Source organism: Phragmites australis, chromosome 2, assembly GCF_958298935.1.
Source record: "Phragmites australis chromosome 2, lpPhrAust1.1, whole genome shotgun sequence".
In the NCBI taxonomy this organism is placed as follows: domain Eukaryota; kingdom Viridiplantae; phylum Streptophyta; class Magnoliopsida; order Poales; family Poaceae; genus Phragmites; species Phragmites australis.
The window spans coordinates 12,259,043-12,276,051 of record NC_084922.1 but is presented as its reverse complement, the minus strand read 5'-3'; the positions used below and the strand labels follow the sequence as shown (position 1 = coordinate 12,276,051).

The 17,009-nt window shown below is 34.9% G+C and overlaps 1 protein-coding gene and 1 long non-coding RNA gene across 2 annotated transcripts; both read left to right on the top strand.

Annotated features, from left to right (window-relative positions):
* Positions 1 to 2,589: 2,589 nt before the first annotated feature.
* On the top strand, positions 2,590 to 3,579 carry LOC133909863 (uncharacterized). Its single transcript, XM_062352408.1, has 2 exons — positions 2,590 to 3,241; positions 3,340 to 3,579. Exons 1-2 carry the CDS (start codon positions 3,142 to 3,144, stop codon positions 3,471 to 3,473), a joined length of 234 nt encoding a protein of 77 aa, XP_062208392.1. The 5' UTR covers positions 2,590 to 3,141; the 3' UTR covers positions 3,474 to 3,579.
* A 5,071-nt stretch (positions 3,580 to 8,650) lies between these two features.
* Positions 8,651 to 16,178, top strand: LOC133910286 (uncharacterized). The gene is made up of 3 exons (XR_009908498.1): positions 8,651 to 8,722; positions 13,757 to 13,900; positions 16,113 to 16,178. It is a non-coding gene; the product is annotated as an uncharacterized LOC133910286 (long non-coding RNA).
* Positions 16,179 to 17,009: the final 831 nt, after the last annotated feature.

Sequence of the window (17,009 nt, the reverse complement as noted above, 5' to 3'; positions counted from 1 at the left end):
TAGCGCGCGTATTTCGCTCGAAAAAACGCGTGACTTGTGACTTCGCGATCGCATGGGGTTCCTGATCGGTCCAAATTTTTTTTTTTTGCTTTTTTCGGTTCAAAAAATATCGATTGAGGGACCGATTATCGCAGGCGGTCTGCTTAAGGAACCGCATGTGGAAATCAATTTTCACAGGCGGTCCGCTTAAGGAACCGCATGTGGAAACCCATTTTCACAGGCGGTTCCTTAAGTGATCCGTCTGTGATAATATATTTTCACAAGTGGTCACTTTTGCGCTTGTGAAAATCATTCATTTCTATAGACCTTCGATCGTAAACGGGTGCACTAAATGTCTGTAAAAACGAGTTATCACTCGCCTCTAAAAATAAATTTTTAGTAATGAGAGTTGACCAGTTACTGTCCAAATAAGAACCTTTGCTCTAATTTGTGAATCAATTTACTTCTGACGCGTGAAAATTAAGGACCCCAGAGAGAACCAATGATAAGATCAAAGCCTATCAGCACACATGCAATGTGTACCTCGCGTCAGTACATTAACATTTAACGGTTCGAAGACAGACCAAAAGAATCATCACATAGCTGCAGCAGTCAAATGTACTGTTGCAGGATCATGCACTTGCCACTTGTTGCAACTTGCAGCACTGTATCAATGGTGGCTGCTACACCGTCAGAAGAGGAACCCACCCCCGGGGCATATATATATATATATATATATATATATATATATATATATATATATTTTTTTTTTTTTTTTTTGTCGAGCAGGCAAAAAACGGCAACTTGAACCCCGATTGGGCTTACGGGTTGGGGTCCCCGGCCGGCATGCAACATGCACTCACAGATGATTGCAGGATCCATCTCGGGCAGAGGCGAGGACCGGGCACTATTATTGTGTCAGCTTGCCCCTTTGTACGGTTTTCCCCCGAATCTTTTCGATTCCGTAATGGACATGTCACGTGATGGAAAGGGTTTCTGTTGGGGGCGATAAAACAAATCGGATCAACCATAGAAACCATCGAGAGGATCATATTGTTATGGTGGAAAGGGTAGAATATATGCCCACTGGCAACCTAGCTTGCTCTGAACCCTATGTCATCTCTTGAGCAAACCCGATGCATACAGCTAGTTAGCTAGTGTCTATATTCATAAAAGATTTGTGTAATAATATAGTGCTATAATAAGAGAGGGATTTGATAGTTACTTTACAGTTCATGCCTACTATTTGATCGAAATTTATGAACATCTGATTTTTCATTTGTTTTAGTATTTTGGCGTTGAGTTTCAATCCCACATTAGGGTTTACTAGTTGTAATCCAAACCTTAGATTTGCTGGATGGTTGCAAACCCAAGCAACAAACTCTTCTTTTATTAATAGAGTAAAGACACTATAACGCAGGGTGTCACTATCGCTAGGGAGGAAACACAATATTTTTAAAATTAAAACTTGCCATAGGACACAGAACACGCCATAGACACTACAAAATTGTGACCATTTTTCATAGTAATGTACTGCATTAAACTATGTTTTAAGGAATATGGAGAGAGATAAACCAAAATCCCCTGATTGCCCTACTCTCATGAAATGGTGGCAATGAACAGTCATGCTATGAGTGGGTTGGGTGAGAGGAGAAGCGATGACGCTATGAGTGGGTTGGGTGAGAGGAGAAGCGATGACGTAGAAGGAAAAGAGAATTATAAGTGGGTCCCGGTGGTAAGGAATAAAGAAAAGCAAAAAATCTAAAAATGGGCCCAACTAGCTAGGTCAAAATAGACTTTCCACGTCATTTCTCTCTCTCGATTGGATATTATATTATAATGCTGGTAGTGTCCTAAAAAAAACCATGATTTTGCAATGCCCATCAGCTAAATACTAAGTTCAATGTGGAATGACAAATACAAGCAACGTCCAGTGTGCTGTGGTTGCCATTTTACTGAACTTTTTGAACAAGAGTGCCGTTGGTACAAGGCTTAGGATTGATGGTTTTGGCGCTTGTAGTTTGTAATGTTTGGGAAAGTTTGAATGCATGACAAATAGTAAATTAAGGCAAGGCTGTTAAAATTAGGAGCTACCTTGCTTATTTACAGAATTAGTATATGACATATGGCAACCACAAGACCCTTAGTCATATGAGTTTTGGTAGTTTATGGTCCCTTATTCAGTCTAAGACTAGCCGAGCAACTTTGGGCTCATTATTCTAGCGACATTTTGCGGAAAATTCCTTGCTAGGCCATGGGGATTGGGGACAGGCCGAAGCCGCCGAGCTCAACTTGGAAGAGCTCGCAGAACCGAAAATAAAAAGAAAACAACTCGAAAGGTGCCATGGATTTGGCTGGAGACATGCGCAGCTAGGCGCACATGCACGGGGTGGATCGATCGACCAACCACACAGCCCAAAAGGAGTAGGTGTATAGGCATGGCATGGCGGCACGTCCATGAATAATTCTGTTTGAGCACTGGACGAGCAAGGATGCATATGGGGGAGCCGAGTGCGACACATGGCATACGCCCATCACATGCGTGTGTTCTCAATCGCCCGAGGCCTCCATGATTGGGGTTGGAGCGGACGGATGCGGTGCGCACCACAAAAGTACGTTTCGTACGTACTGCACGGGCGCGGTCCGTCGATCGGCCGGTCCGCCGCTCGCGCGGGGCGGCGGAGGCGACGAAACTCCGTGGTCCATCCCGCCCAACCATCCACTGTCCATTCCCTCTGATCCATGCCGAGACGAGCAGAGCAGCGCACGGCAACGCGAGGCAGCACGTGCAGCCACTGCGCGGTGCTCAACATGGCCGCGCACCCCGCTTGTCCCCCGGATCTTGCCTCCAGCCCCTCCCTCCAAGCACCTCTCATCATCAAGCCGCTGTTCTGCGCACCTCCTACTCCCCCTACTCGTCGTCGCCATAATACACACACACACATGTTCCCCACACCGCGCCATGATTGAGCTGCTGCGAACTAGCTCCTTTATCCTCTGAACATGAACATTGTGCCTGTTGGCAATCTGCTGCAGCGCCTTCACATAAGCGTACTCGCGCGTACAGATCTGCCGGCCTGTTGATTTCGGCCTTGCCAGTTCTAGCGTTGTCCCTCTGGGTATCTGTCCCTTTCTGTGGCCTGTGCTTGTGCCGTGCTCTGTATGGGTTCTTGGGTGCGCACCATCACAACGCCGTTCCGGAAAGCCTGCACCATCTTCGGCCCCCCGAGGGACGGCAAGAAGCCGCACCATCCAAACTCAGGTTAGTCCATTTACCAGATTAATTGTTCATGCGTTGCATTTCGTTAATTCCTAGTGCAATTTTGGGGCGTCCGGTCTGAATGTGCGACTTGCGTGCAGCGATGGTGCAGCACGTCGACGCCGAGAGGGCCAAGCTGCACGGGGAGGTGATGGCGTGCGCGTACGAGGACGTGCAGGTCATGTGGTCCATGCTCGACCAGGCAAGAATCCAGGAGCTCAGCGGCAGCTCATGACCGCCACCAATCGTCTGTTCATGCATGGAGTACATAGCAAAATCTCTTCCCCTCACCAATCATTCCCGGCCCACTTGCTGTCTTGGGGTTCGAAGCAGATCGAGCCCTGAAATTAAGTGCCCATTTTGTATGTAGCTAGATTTAGCTTGCTTTGGAGGTTGCTGCTCAATTCGAGAGTTTGAATCCCCACTGGCACTCTTCTCGTTAAGTTGCTTGGTTGGAGAGATGTACATCACCACCACCATCGGGATCTTGATCGTTGCAACCCTCTATTTCTTTTGTTCAGTTTGATGCATGAAGTTTATAGTCATCGACATATACTATTTATCGCTTAGACACTCTCAATTTTGACTCACGACGGTTTGTCAAATTTTTAACCCATTGTTTAATTTTTTACTGGTTCTTGATTTCTTACATCCTACTAGCTAGGAAAGCATGAATCCGGATGGGAATACTTAATTTATTTTCAGAGAAATCCTAGACCGGTCATTCGTTCTATTTGGATACATTATGTTTTTTAACTGTATCCTCAATAGCTCTAGATTTTGCTTCTCTTCCGCACAAGAGATCTCAAAGGAGGAGCAAACGTCCATCAATCATACTCAACCCACCTGTATCCATATTCATACTCAATCCACCTGTACCCATCTATGAATGAGCAAAACAGTAATGATCAGTAGATTTTCCAACTAGGAAATTATATTCACTCTTCTTGAATTTCCTTCTCCATCCGAGAGAGGAGGGCCCGCATAAAACTAGGGCTAGCTGAAGGAACTCACTTGATTAACGATTTTGCTTATTTTAACTGAATCTAGCATGGAGCTAGCTACCACAACTCCTCTATGATTATCATAAATGACTTGCACAGTAACTAGCATGGTCTTCAGTTACAGCAACCGCACTCAACACTTTATTAGAGCACCTGATCTAAATTTTTTTAAGTGATTCTTAGAGAAAATAATTATGTGACTAAAAATGATTTTTTAGTGTCTCTATAGGGTAAACTCTCTGGAGGAAGTGATTCTGTAGAAAAAATAAATTATGGAAAACTATATTTTTAGCTCCTAACATCTAGTTTATTTTCAAGAATCACTCCCACGGGATCACTTTGAGAGCTAAAAACTGAAAACTATCGTTTGACAGAGGTCCTACTGATTTCACTCTGCGAACTAATTTGGCAGCTCTGTCAAACATATCTTAATATCACTACAATCAATTTTCACACTTTTATGGAGGCCACTTTTATTCGGCTCCAACTATCTTTCTGTAATTTTATTGTGACATATCCAAATAATTATGATCAATAAATTTTCCAATTGACAACTCAAATTATTCCTCATTTTGCTTCTTCTTGAGCACACTCTCTAAGGAAACCCACATAAAAAATAGGGGAAAATAGATGAACTCAATTGAAACACAAGATAAATAAACATCCTGGACATCAAATATTTGAAGTATACTTTTCTAATACCTTTAGAAGGTACATAGAAGTAGGGTATACGATTCACTACTATAGAAAAGGGTCTTTTCACTACCGATTTGAAAATAATCAGTACTGATAAAGTATCACTGCAGGTTCTTAAAAACCTGACAATAATTGACCATTTGACAAAAACTAACACTATAATCAAGCATCTTTGCCAGTTCAATTAGTGGTACTTGATTATCACTGCCAGATATAATCATGAACCGACAATGATAATATATGTATTATCACTGCTGGTTTGTTATATTAACTGGTAGTGACAATAAAATGCAGTCCATCTTAAGAAATTCATCATTTTTTCATATGAAATCGGATAAAGACAAACTTTATATAAAAATTATAGCCCTCGAAGAGATATATATAACTTTATAGTTATTGAATTTTTATTTGAATACATAAATGCCCAAATAATCATCTAAAGTTTTCTACATAAAAAGTTAAAAGAATAAATTACCCTATAGTCATCAACTAAAATTGTAGGTGAGATGGTAAGAAATCTTCACGCGAGGGGTAAGATCATGGTTCCATAGTCAAAAAATCTTATTTTAATCTCAGAAACTAACTCTACAAAACTGTCGAAGAAAAAACCATGTACTGGATCATAAAGTAAATTGTCGGATTTGTTATAACACTAAGCCAGACACAGGGCCACAAAGTGGAAAACTACAACTTTAAAGAATTTTATCGTGAGTTTGGTAACTCAGATTAATTAAACATCTATGTAACATTGACTTTTAAATGTAGAACTATATCTCTAAAATTTTTTAGGTAAATTAGAGAAGGTCAATTTTCAATCGAAAACTTTAGAGGTCCTATTGATGGTTTTCTAAAAGTCTTTTTGGGATGAAGAAAGACACTAGTGTAAACACCAGTATTTGTTTCAAATGTGCCTATACGTTAGCTTCAAAAATAGAGGTTAAATGTTAAAATCGGACTCTAAATGTAAAAGTTATGGCTGTTTTATTGAATAATACATGGATTGGTCTTTAGAAATTCATGACTTTTTATACGGAGTAAGATGCAGACAAACTTTATATGATAATTATAGCTCTTGGCGAGCTCTATAACTTTGTAGTTGATCAATTTTTTATTTGAAGAAATATATATGTCTAAATAATCATTAAATATTTATACAGAAAAATTCAAAAGAATAAATTACCCCATAATCATCAACTAAAACCGTGAGGTGAGATGGTAAAAGAGTTCCACACGAGGGGTGTGATCGCAGGTTTGACTCCCACAAAATGTTCGTTCGTTGAGTATAAAAAATTTCAATCCAAAAAATATAAGATTTGGAACCAACTATTACTATCGATTCGTAACACAAATTGTCTATGATAATTCTATTACTGCCAAATTTCAAAATCGACAATGATACTACCAAGTATCAATATCACTTAATCACCACAGATTTCAAAACTAACAATAATGATATTTTTTATAGCAGTGATTCCTCCTAAAATTATCTAGGAACTGATTGATTCTTATTTCCCTTATAGCATGGAGCTACAGTAACTCCGCTAAGCTACTTAAGAGATGGAATACAAAACGTCCCTGCCGTGCAAACTTATGTAAAGAAATATTTTATCGGTAATAGATAATACAAATTATGAGTGCGGGTTTGGAACATTATTGGACTAGCACGCTAGATAGCAATTGCCTCCAATTACGCTGCGGCAACTTAAGCATATTATTATATTATCATAATACGTTTTGCCAACTAGTACAAAAACTGCGCTTTTGTACCTCTCCAACTATTGTTCTATAATATTGTCGGAAGACTCGGAACACATGAAGCAATCAATATTTTGGTAAACTAAACAAGATGATACTATAAGACTATTCTCAATGAGAGTTTCATTCTCATTCAATGCAGCGCCATGTCAGTATTTTTGACGAGAGGACAAAGAAGTAATAAAGAGAGAAGAAAAAAGTTTCATATAGATAAAACTACTAGACACTCTTTTCAACATAGTCGCTCTCTTGTATGTGTTACTATGAAACAACAAAATGAAATAATACATTGCAGAGACTATTTCAACCATCAACTAAATGCACTTTTTCTTATGTGATACTCTTGGAAACACAAATAGGAAACCTCGTATTGGTAGTAGTCTAAGTCCACTCCTAGTACTTTGTTTTTTAAATGATGTCTAATAGAAGAGATTGGGTAAGAAATTAATATTAAGAAATAAGCTTTCAATTGATGCATATGTCTTGCTAGTTTTTTTAAGGTCTTCTAAAGCAATTTATTATCTTACAATCATATAAGATTACTCAAAAAACTAGTTTCTTCTATAAAAAAACAAACTCCTCCTCTTTAATCTTCAAATTACTTGACACACTATCTTTTTCTTAGATAGGTAGCTAATTAATATTAGAAAACACCAGTATTAGAAGTGACCTAACATAACCATTAGGGGGTTCAAGGAAGGCACCCTCATTGACTAAAAAACTTATATTTATTAGATATTTTTAGCTCGATAAACTATAGCCTCTTCTGGTAAATTTCTAAACTTAATAAATCTAGCACCATTTTCAAAATTTCCGCTTCTTCTTAGAAATGGCCTGAACTCTCATGTGATTCAAGGGACAGTGCAAAGCAGAAACCAAATTAAAAGATAAAAAATCAAGATTTGATTTATAAATGTAGCCTTAAACAACTCTCACGGCTAGCTATTTCAACGGCCTCAAAAATGGTTATTGACAAAACAGCATTCTCTTGGAAGACCAACCTTTTGCATTTGGATTAAGAAAACATTACCACTGACGTTATCGGCTACTACTCCTATTCCATATCAGAACAAGGGAACACCATGCTCTGCAGAATCCTGCACCATTTCTCGGTGGCCATGCATGTGGCCTTTGTGGCCATGCATGAACCACAATTCATGCCCTGCTACAGGCCTTTGCCTTTTTTTTTTCTGGTTTGAATTCATATTGAGGTTTGCTCGTAGCCCTTACATTCAAGCATGTTTGCCTTCTCAGCATGTTTCTAGACAATATTCCAAATGCTTTTGCAACTCCACTGGCAATCTGTCAGTGATCCCTTCATGTTTGTATGATTGCAAGATTTGATTGTGCCTCACGACTTGATAGCCAAAGTAGAGTTGTCATCCCTTTATGATCATCGTGCCCTGCTGCAATATGAAATCAGAAAATAAAATATGATGTTGTCATAGTTGATTGATTAATGAAGCCACTATAAGCAGCAAAACAGGAACAAGACAAGGAAACTCAGTCTGACAAGTAATAAGATTCAGACTATTCTTCTTGCTCTCTTGTGGAGGGATTCAAGGTCCCTCGGTTGGGGCACAGAATGATCCTTGATACCAATGGTCCCAGATTCTGGAACCCTTTTGTTATCTATTTATGAAAATCGTTTGAAAATTACCATCTTAGTAGTAACATGATGATTTGTCAACTATGTAGCTTGCCATGTCAACATAAAAGAGCCGAAGCATATCTGGATGTGAAGAAACAGTGTTAATATTGACCCGTACATGTACAAGATGCGGCATATGACTTGTACTGCTCCTAGAAACAACTTTTTTTTGGCATGCCTCGATCATTAGTACTTAGTAACTTAGAAATATGCAATTTGTCTTTGTATTAAATAATTAAATTGATACATTAGATAAACTAATATTTGTATTAAGAATTTACTAATTCTACTTGCTTGTTCTATGAAGCTTTTCTCATGCAGAACAGTAATACAAATTGCTCAAAGGGAACTAGAAACAGGAAGTGCTTCAAGCAAAAGGTACAGGACAACACCACTCCTTGCCTAAGATTCTACTTATTATTTAGTATGTTTATTTAGTGCACATTAATCGTTGTTGAAATTGATCTACCAATCCTCTTCATCCAATAGGAAAAATAATCTTTTTATGGAGTAATGGCACCCAAATTCAATTAACAGCGCAAGAGCAAATTATCTTAGAAACTATTTTTTTCTTTAACAGATGTATAGTTTATAAAAAAAACAGTTGCATAGTTTTACAATAATTGACTAAAATTATAAAAAATAGTGCTATATAAGAAAAATAATCACTCAATAATACATGCAGCAATTGAAGCACTAAATTTTAATATAAAGTTAATTGTTAATGGATATGAAGAATGTATGAGTAGGTATCAAAATTTTCTTTCTGAATTTTGCTAATTATTCCACCGTTTTCTTATTCTATTTATCAGGACCATATTACTAATCTGATCCCTTGTTATATATTATTATTCTATATATAGCCATGTAAAATAAAAAATGAAAATGGCATGCACCAGATGTGGAAGAAAATAAGGAAGGAAAAAAATAAAACAACGTAATTTATATCTAAAAAAAGTTTGCATATTTATCAATTCCCATGGGTATGATATATTTTTCTGATGAACATATCCAATATCTTAATTAAAAACTCATATATTGGTCGTTCATATTATGGTACTACAAAAATATACATGCCTATATTACAAAGCAATATTCTGGTATGAAGAAAAACTCAAAAGCGAAGCAAGAACTAATCAAATATATATATATACTCTATATTGCAAAGGAGGTAAAATTCAAATTCCCCGTTCGAAAATCCTCCAAAATTTCTAGCAAGATTACTTGACTACAATGGGGATAATCAGTCACAACATTTTTTACAAAAAAAATAGACAATATAAGAGCTTATTTGCCTTTACATCAATGGGTGGTAATATAGACAAATCAATAAATCAAGCCAATGGACCATATGTATTCCGAGTTAATGGGCAAATACACCATCGTATAGGTTCATTACTACCTAAACCTAACAATATACCTAAATATTTTGAACTATATATCTTTGACACGGAAAATGAAATTGCAAATTGAATTCATGCTTTACGAAATTAAGAACCTAACAATACTAACATTGACCCTGAAATTGTCAAAGGTCTAATGAATATGTTAGATACATATAATCCTTTTGTTAAAAAATTTCGTACTGCACAAGATTTACTAAAAGAATAATTGGAGCTAATAAAGGTGATCGAATACAATATGAATGCCCAATGCTGATGAATTAGCACTACTATAGTTGGTGATATGTCATTAGAAAAATATAAAAGAGATATCATAATTCACACAAAAAATGATAGGTTACAACGAATTTTAACATTACATCCTGCATATATGGCATTACAATACCCTTTGTTGTTTCCATATGGTGAAAGGGGCTATCAACTTGGAATAAATTACCATGGAAACAATAATGATAAACCTCATAAGAGAAATAAGGTCACCATGCATGAGTACTTCAAATATCATATACATTATCGAGAAGGCCAACCAAACCCCTACTTATGTTAGGGTCGATTATCGAAACAAATAATACTATGACGCTCGTGCATACGAAGATGTAGACAAATAACAATCCATAGCTGAAAATCAAGACAGATTCAGAGTGGAATACTTACAAGGCATAACTGATGCAATAGAAAAAGGGATAGTTGAAAGTAAGGAAATAGGAAAAAGAATAATCTTACCATCGAGTCCTACAGGTTGTAGACGATATATGATACAAAATTATCATGATGGTATTGCAATATCTCGAGTTTATGAACATCCTGATTTATTTATTACCTTAACATCTAATCCTAGATGGCCTAAAATCACAGAAATGTTACTTAAAGGTCAGCAACTAAGTTATAAACCTGATATAATAGTTCCGGTTTTCCATATGAAACTAAGTGAATTACTATGTGATATGCGATATGGCATAGTATTTGGCCCTACACATGCCATTTTATACTCTATAGAATTTCAAAAAAGAGGTTTAACACATGTTCACATCTTAATATGGATATCCAAAAATAACTCTGAAATTACAAATGAAATGATAGATCGCTTTATATATGCTAAAATTCCCAACCAAATACAGATCCACTTGGATATATACTCATAGCAGAACATATGATGCATGGTCCATGCGGTGATTAAAATCCAATATGCCCTTGTATGAAAAAAGAAAAATGTTCAAAATTCTATCCAAAAGAATTTCAAGATGAGACTACATTTGGCAATAATGGTTTCGCAATTTACAAAAGACAAAATAATAATATTTATGTTCAAAGAAATAAACACAATCTCGATAATAGATGGGTTGTACCTTATAATTTATAGCTAATTAAAAAAATACTAGGCTCATATAAATGTTGAATATTGCAATAGAAGTAGAATTTTGAAATATCTATGCAAATATGTTACCAAAGGATCTGATACTGCTAAGATTATCTTTGAACAAATGAAAAAAAATGTGAAGATACATCTACCAATGCAGATAATGGAAACATTAATGAAATAAAAGAATATCTAGATTGTAGATACATATGTGAGCAAGATGCACTTTGGAGGTTATTCAGTTATGAGATCCATCATCATACACCTGCTGTTGAACGATTACTTGTACATCTTCCACTGAAGAATATCGTAACTTTCACAAGTAACGTGACACTAAAAAAACTTTCACAACAATCCTGCGACACAAAATATAATGTTAACAGAGTGGTTTACAGCAAACAAAAATTACAAAGAAGCACACGAACTAACATATTGTGATTTTCCATCCAAGTGGACATGGGATAAAAAAAATCTTAAGTGGAACAAGTGAGCACAGGGCTTAAAAATAGGACACTTATACTATGTTAATCCTAATGAAGGGGAACACTTTTACCTACGTATGTTGCTAATGATAATAAAAGGTGCAAGAAATTATGATGACATTAAAATATATAAAAGAATAATATATAACACATATAAAGATGCATGTGCTGCACATGGCTTATTGAATAATGATGATGAATAGTATTGGACTTTTAAAGAGGCTTCTACTTGGGTATCATGATATCAACTAAGACAACTTCTTGTGATAATGTTACTATTTTGTACAGTACAAAATGAAAGAGATTTTTCAAAAGAAACTGACGATTAATGATCAGTGACTTCCAATACTAGTTAAAACATAAGTTCCATCCAATCCATTATTCAATATCTGATACTGAGTTAATAGATCTATTACTGGATGATCTACAGTATATATTTTCTAGAAACAAAGTTGCAACAGAAACATTTAACCTACCTAGCAAAAGTAACCAACATAAGTCTTATTCTAATAATCGATTAGTAGAAGAATTAGATTATGATATAGAAAAGCTAGAAGAAGAAGTTAACAAATCGTATTTATGCTTGAAAACAGATAAAAAATTGATTTCATACTATTGTTGATAGTGTTCTAAATAACACACCTGGATTCTATTTTATATCTGGATATGGAGGTATAGGTAAAACATATTTATGGAATACAATTGTTTTGTACCTACAAGCATGCAAGAAAATTGTTCTTACCGAAGCATAATCTGGCATTGCATCTTTACTATTACCAAATGGTAGAAGATCACATTCAGCGTTTAAAATTCCATTAGATATTAATAAAACATCAACATGCAATATCAAACGTGGAACAATACTTGCTAAATACTTATAGAAACATCATTGATCATATGTGATGAAGCAATTATGATGAATAGACATTGCTTTAGACAAGGTCATTAAGAGATGTACTAAGCCAAAAAAAATCCATAAGCCAATTCAATTCCATTTGGAGCAATAGTTGTTGTACTAGGAGGTGATGTAAGGTAGATTCTATCTGTAATTGAAAATGGCACAAGATCACAGATAATTAATGCTGAAATAATAAAATCAAATTTATGGAAATATGTTCATATTTTAAAGCTAACTGAAAACATGCATTTAACAAATAAAAATGATAATGACAATGATTACAATGAACTTAAAATATTCAGCAAATGGATATTAGATTTAGGTGATGGAGTTTTGCTAGCAATAAACCATGGAAATGATATAGAAGCTACATGGATACACATATCACATGAACTACTCTTATTTACTAATAGTCCAAAAATACATGCATTATTTAACATTATTTATGCTAACTTTAGAGAGAATTATTTTTATCCAGAGTACCTAAAAGAAAGAGCAATCTTAAGTCCTACAAATTAAATAGTTGATGAGATTAACTCATATGTAATTACATGTGTACCAAAAGAAGAAAAAGAATACTTAAGCGCAGATTGTATTTCAAAATCATTTGATATGTGCGATGACGCTAGCATTATATATCATGTTGAATATTTAAACAAATTAAATGCAAACCATTTTCCACCCCATAAATTAGAATTGAAAATTAATGCACCTATTATACTTCTGAGGAATTTAAATCAAAGTATTAGACTATGTAATGGGACACGACTAATAGTTACTAATCTTAGTGATAATGTTATAGAAGCTAAAATAATAACTGGCTCCAATGTAGTAGAAAAAGTATACATTCGACGAATAAATTTAACCACTAGAGGAGCCAACTGGCTATTTGTATTAAATTGTTGACAATTTCCTGTAAAATTATGCTATGCAATGACTATCAATAAAAGTCAAGGGCAGACATTATCAAATGTAGGCATATATTTGAGAAAACCAGTATTTACACATGTCTAATTATATGTAGCAGTTTCACTTGTGAAATCTAAAGACGGACTAAAAATACTTATAGAAAATGAAGATGGAACTTACGGGGATGAGACAAAAAATATTGTATACCATGAAGTTTTCAAATACATATGAATTTTTTTATATGAACATTAACTTATTGTCAGAGATGAAAGTTGTGGTGACAAAACTAAAAATATTGTATACAAAGAAGTTTTTTCATACTTATAATTTCATGTTCTGACCAAGTTTTTATATTGTATACAGATATCAATCAGCTTGCTATCATATATACATCCTGGTCGCTTAGACTGGACAATATGTGTTATGATCTCTAGAATATGGGAATACAGAGAAAAGAATGATGAAGATCCCATCAAACATTTGGATCTCATGATAATCGATGAAAAGGTAAAAAAAGAATATATCTCATTACATAGATACTTCCTATGTTCATGGTGCATAATTCTTACATGGTTTCTTTTACCGTCTACATCTATGTATGTTGAGATTCCACCATATACTATTCCTCTTTCATGGCTACTTATTGAAGAAGAAAATGTTATCACCATAAAGAAATTCTTGGTGCACAATGCAAAAGTAAGATTCAAAGTTTTCAAAATCCATATATGATCATACTGAACAAAAGAACGAAGATCAAAATTGTGAATCCACAACCTTAGAACTTCCCAAGGTATACATACACTTTGGCACTATTTGCAGAGATCCCTGATCACTTGAATATGACGGATCAAATTATAGGTATGCATTTAATATTCTGTTGTCAAAGTAAGGAAAAGATGAAAAAAATATGATGCATTTTATTTCAAAACTTTGTTAACCTCACTGTCACTATTACAGATGTAATAAGACAGATCACTGCAATATCAAAGATCGCTACAATTAGAGCATTTAATAAACTCCAGGTAAAAATAACAATGATGCTCAAAGATCTCGGTTAAAACTTCATATTTTACTATCATATCAATGATTATTATCACCTTGAATCATGGTGTACTTTGATTTACTTTAGCTGACTTTGGACTTCTGCATATTAGATGTGTTATCCTTTATCTAGGCCTTCCATGTGGATCAGAGCAACATTTTTTAGTTTGGTTTAGAATCTTGAGATTTACATATTTCAGTCAAATATATTTTTCTGCAATATAGTAGAAATAAAATTTAGGATCATGATTCATTTTGTTTTTGCTAGCTATATTATAATTAGTCGTACATATTATGGCCCATTTAGTAGCAATAACTGTGCAACATACTATATGTGATACGGCAACCAAGTGTAATTCTTATGTCTCTGAGCATATATTTCTTTACGTTCAAACTGTTATCACTATCCTCTTCTACATATAATAATAAATATATTTTGCAATAACATAGTGGACAAACAACAGAGTTATCTCTACTAGGATCAAGAGCATCTGAATTCAATGCTGATGCAGTATATGAAATAGGACAGGATAACCCTATCATTGCTATATTTGTTGGGACACTATGGAAAAGCTATAGATCTTAAACGCCTTTTCTAAGTGGGTCATCAACATGGCGTTGGTACATTAATGAAGAAAACATTCCAGATATTAGAATTTTCTATGCATGGTAAGAACAAAAAGTTACCATCTAATATATCCAATTTACATTGCAATTTCTACAGTACAACCTTCTAATAACATCATTCCTCTATTTCAGCTTACCTGATATAGTAGATCCAATAGAGAAATTAGAGCTGGTTAATGATCAAAGCATTCAACAAGAAGCTAAATAAACTATTATTCTATAGCTTAAAGATATCGATCTATTTGAAAAGATGGTAAAATATGTAATGTAATCTACAATTTAACTATATATATGTATTAAATATAAAGATATTAACATAGAATATGCTTATTATACCATTCCTCCAGGATGACAAATTCCAATGTACTGTTACCATCACAAGGCTAGCACCGAGACAGAGTTGGTATTACCTGGCATGTAATGCATGCCATTCAAGGCCACGATTAAATGGTTCAATTTATAACTGCACAAAGAAAGGATGTTCATGCACTAAAATTGAATACAGGTATACCTTCTATCCTTTATACATAAGTGTTTAATACAGCATAGTTACCCTCCATTGAATCAGAAATTCCTGCTATTTCAAGGTACAAGCTATGTCTAATAGAAAGTGACGATACTTATGAGCTAGAATTTGTTCTGTTCGACCAAAAGGCTCAACAGCTAATTGCAAAACTGTCAAAAACTGCAAGCTCTCTATGATCGATTTGATACACCTCCCGATATACAAACTTTGATTGGGCAGAAGTATACATTCATTGTAAAAATTGCAGCCAAGAAAAATATTGACAGTGATCGACCATCCTTTGAAGTTACACATATCAAACAACAGTTCGGAAAACAAGGAACATACCAACAGTCCCCCAAATCGAAAATGTTTGAAGTTTATCACAATCATCATGAACATCTTCTTCTATTAAAAAATTTCAACTCCCTACAATACCAATAAAACCAAAACAAGCTAATATACAGGTTCATTTATCTTTCATGTTCCATGTTGCTATTATTTATAAAATAAAATTGATATTCTTACAACTCAAACTATGTATAGGAAAGCTCCCACAACTTCACTAATTTGCATATTGACGATGACAGTATGGAAATAGAACAGACACAGTAAGAATTTCCTGCAACAATGTACAACATAATTTGAAATTTAGTTTGCATCATCACTAATCATTTATTTTATATTGCACAAGGGATCCAACTTTCCTACATGAATTGAAATGTAAAAGACATCTATAACAACCAACTTAGAGGTAATTTATTCTCACCAATTTCTGTATAAATTTTTTTCATTCTCTATAATATACATACTACTCACAGATTGTATTATTGTTTACTAGAATGAGCAAGCTCAAGATAATACATTTGATATATTCAATGAAAAAAGCTCGAGCGGCACCAAAAAGCTAAGAGTGCAATATGGTATCACAACAATCCACCTCTTACCCTTTCAATCCTGATATTTCTTTGAGGACATAGTTGTCTCTACAAAACTTCTTAACAGAAATTTATCTTGTACTTAAAGCTGTCTTGCATTACTAAAGGTTTTAGCTGATGAGTTACGATAGGCTCATGCATTCTACACTTATCTGTTCACCTCATCTAAAAAACTTCATCTTCTATACAACCATATCTATATTCTGGTCACTTGTCCAACCCAAGAAAAATGAGTTAGGCAAGAGTAGGAGCATTTGGGGCTACGTGTAGTTTGAGACATTACAAATGCTCTTCACAAGATTAACCTTTTTGAGAGTTTGAATCCTTCAATGGTTTCTAATTATAGAACCCAACCTCCTTCTTTGCTTATGCCGACCTCACAATTTTTCTGATTTTAAACTGATCTTGAATGATTTATTCAATTGATTAGTGATGTTAATATTTTGCTCTGCCTTGTCTATGGTGTCCATTCTCTGTTTATATGACTTTGATCACATTGCATAAT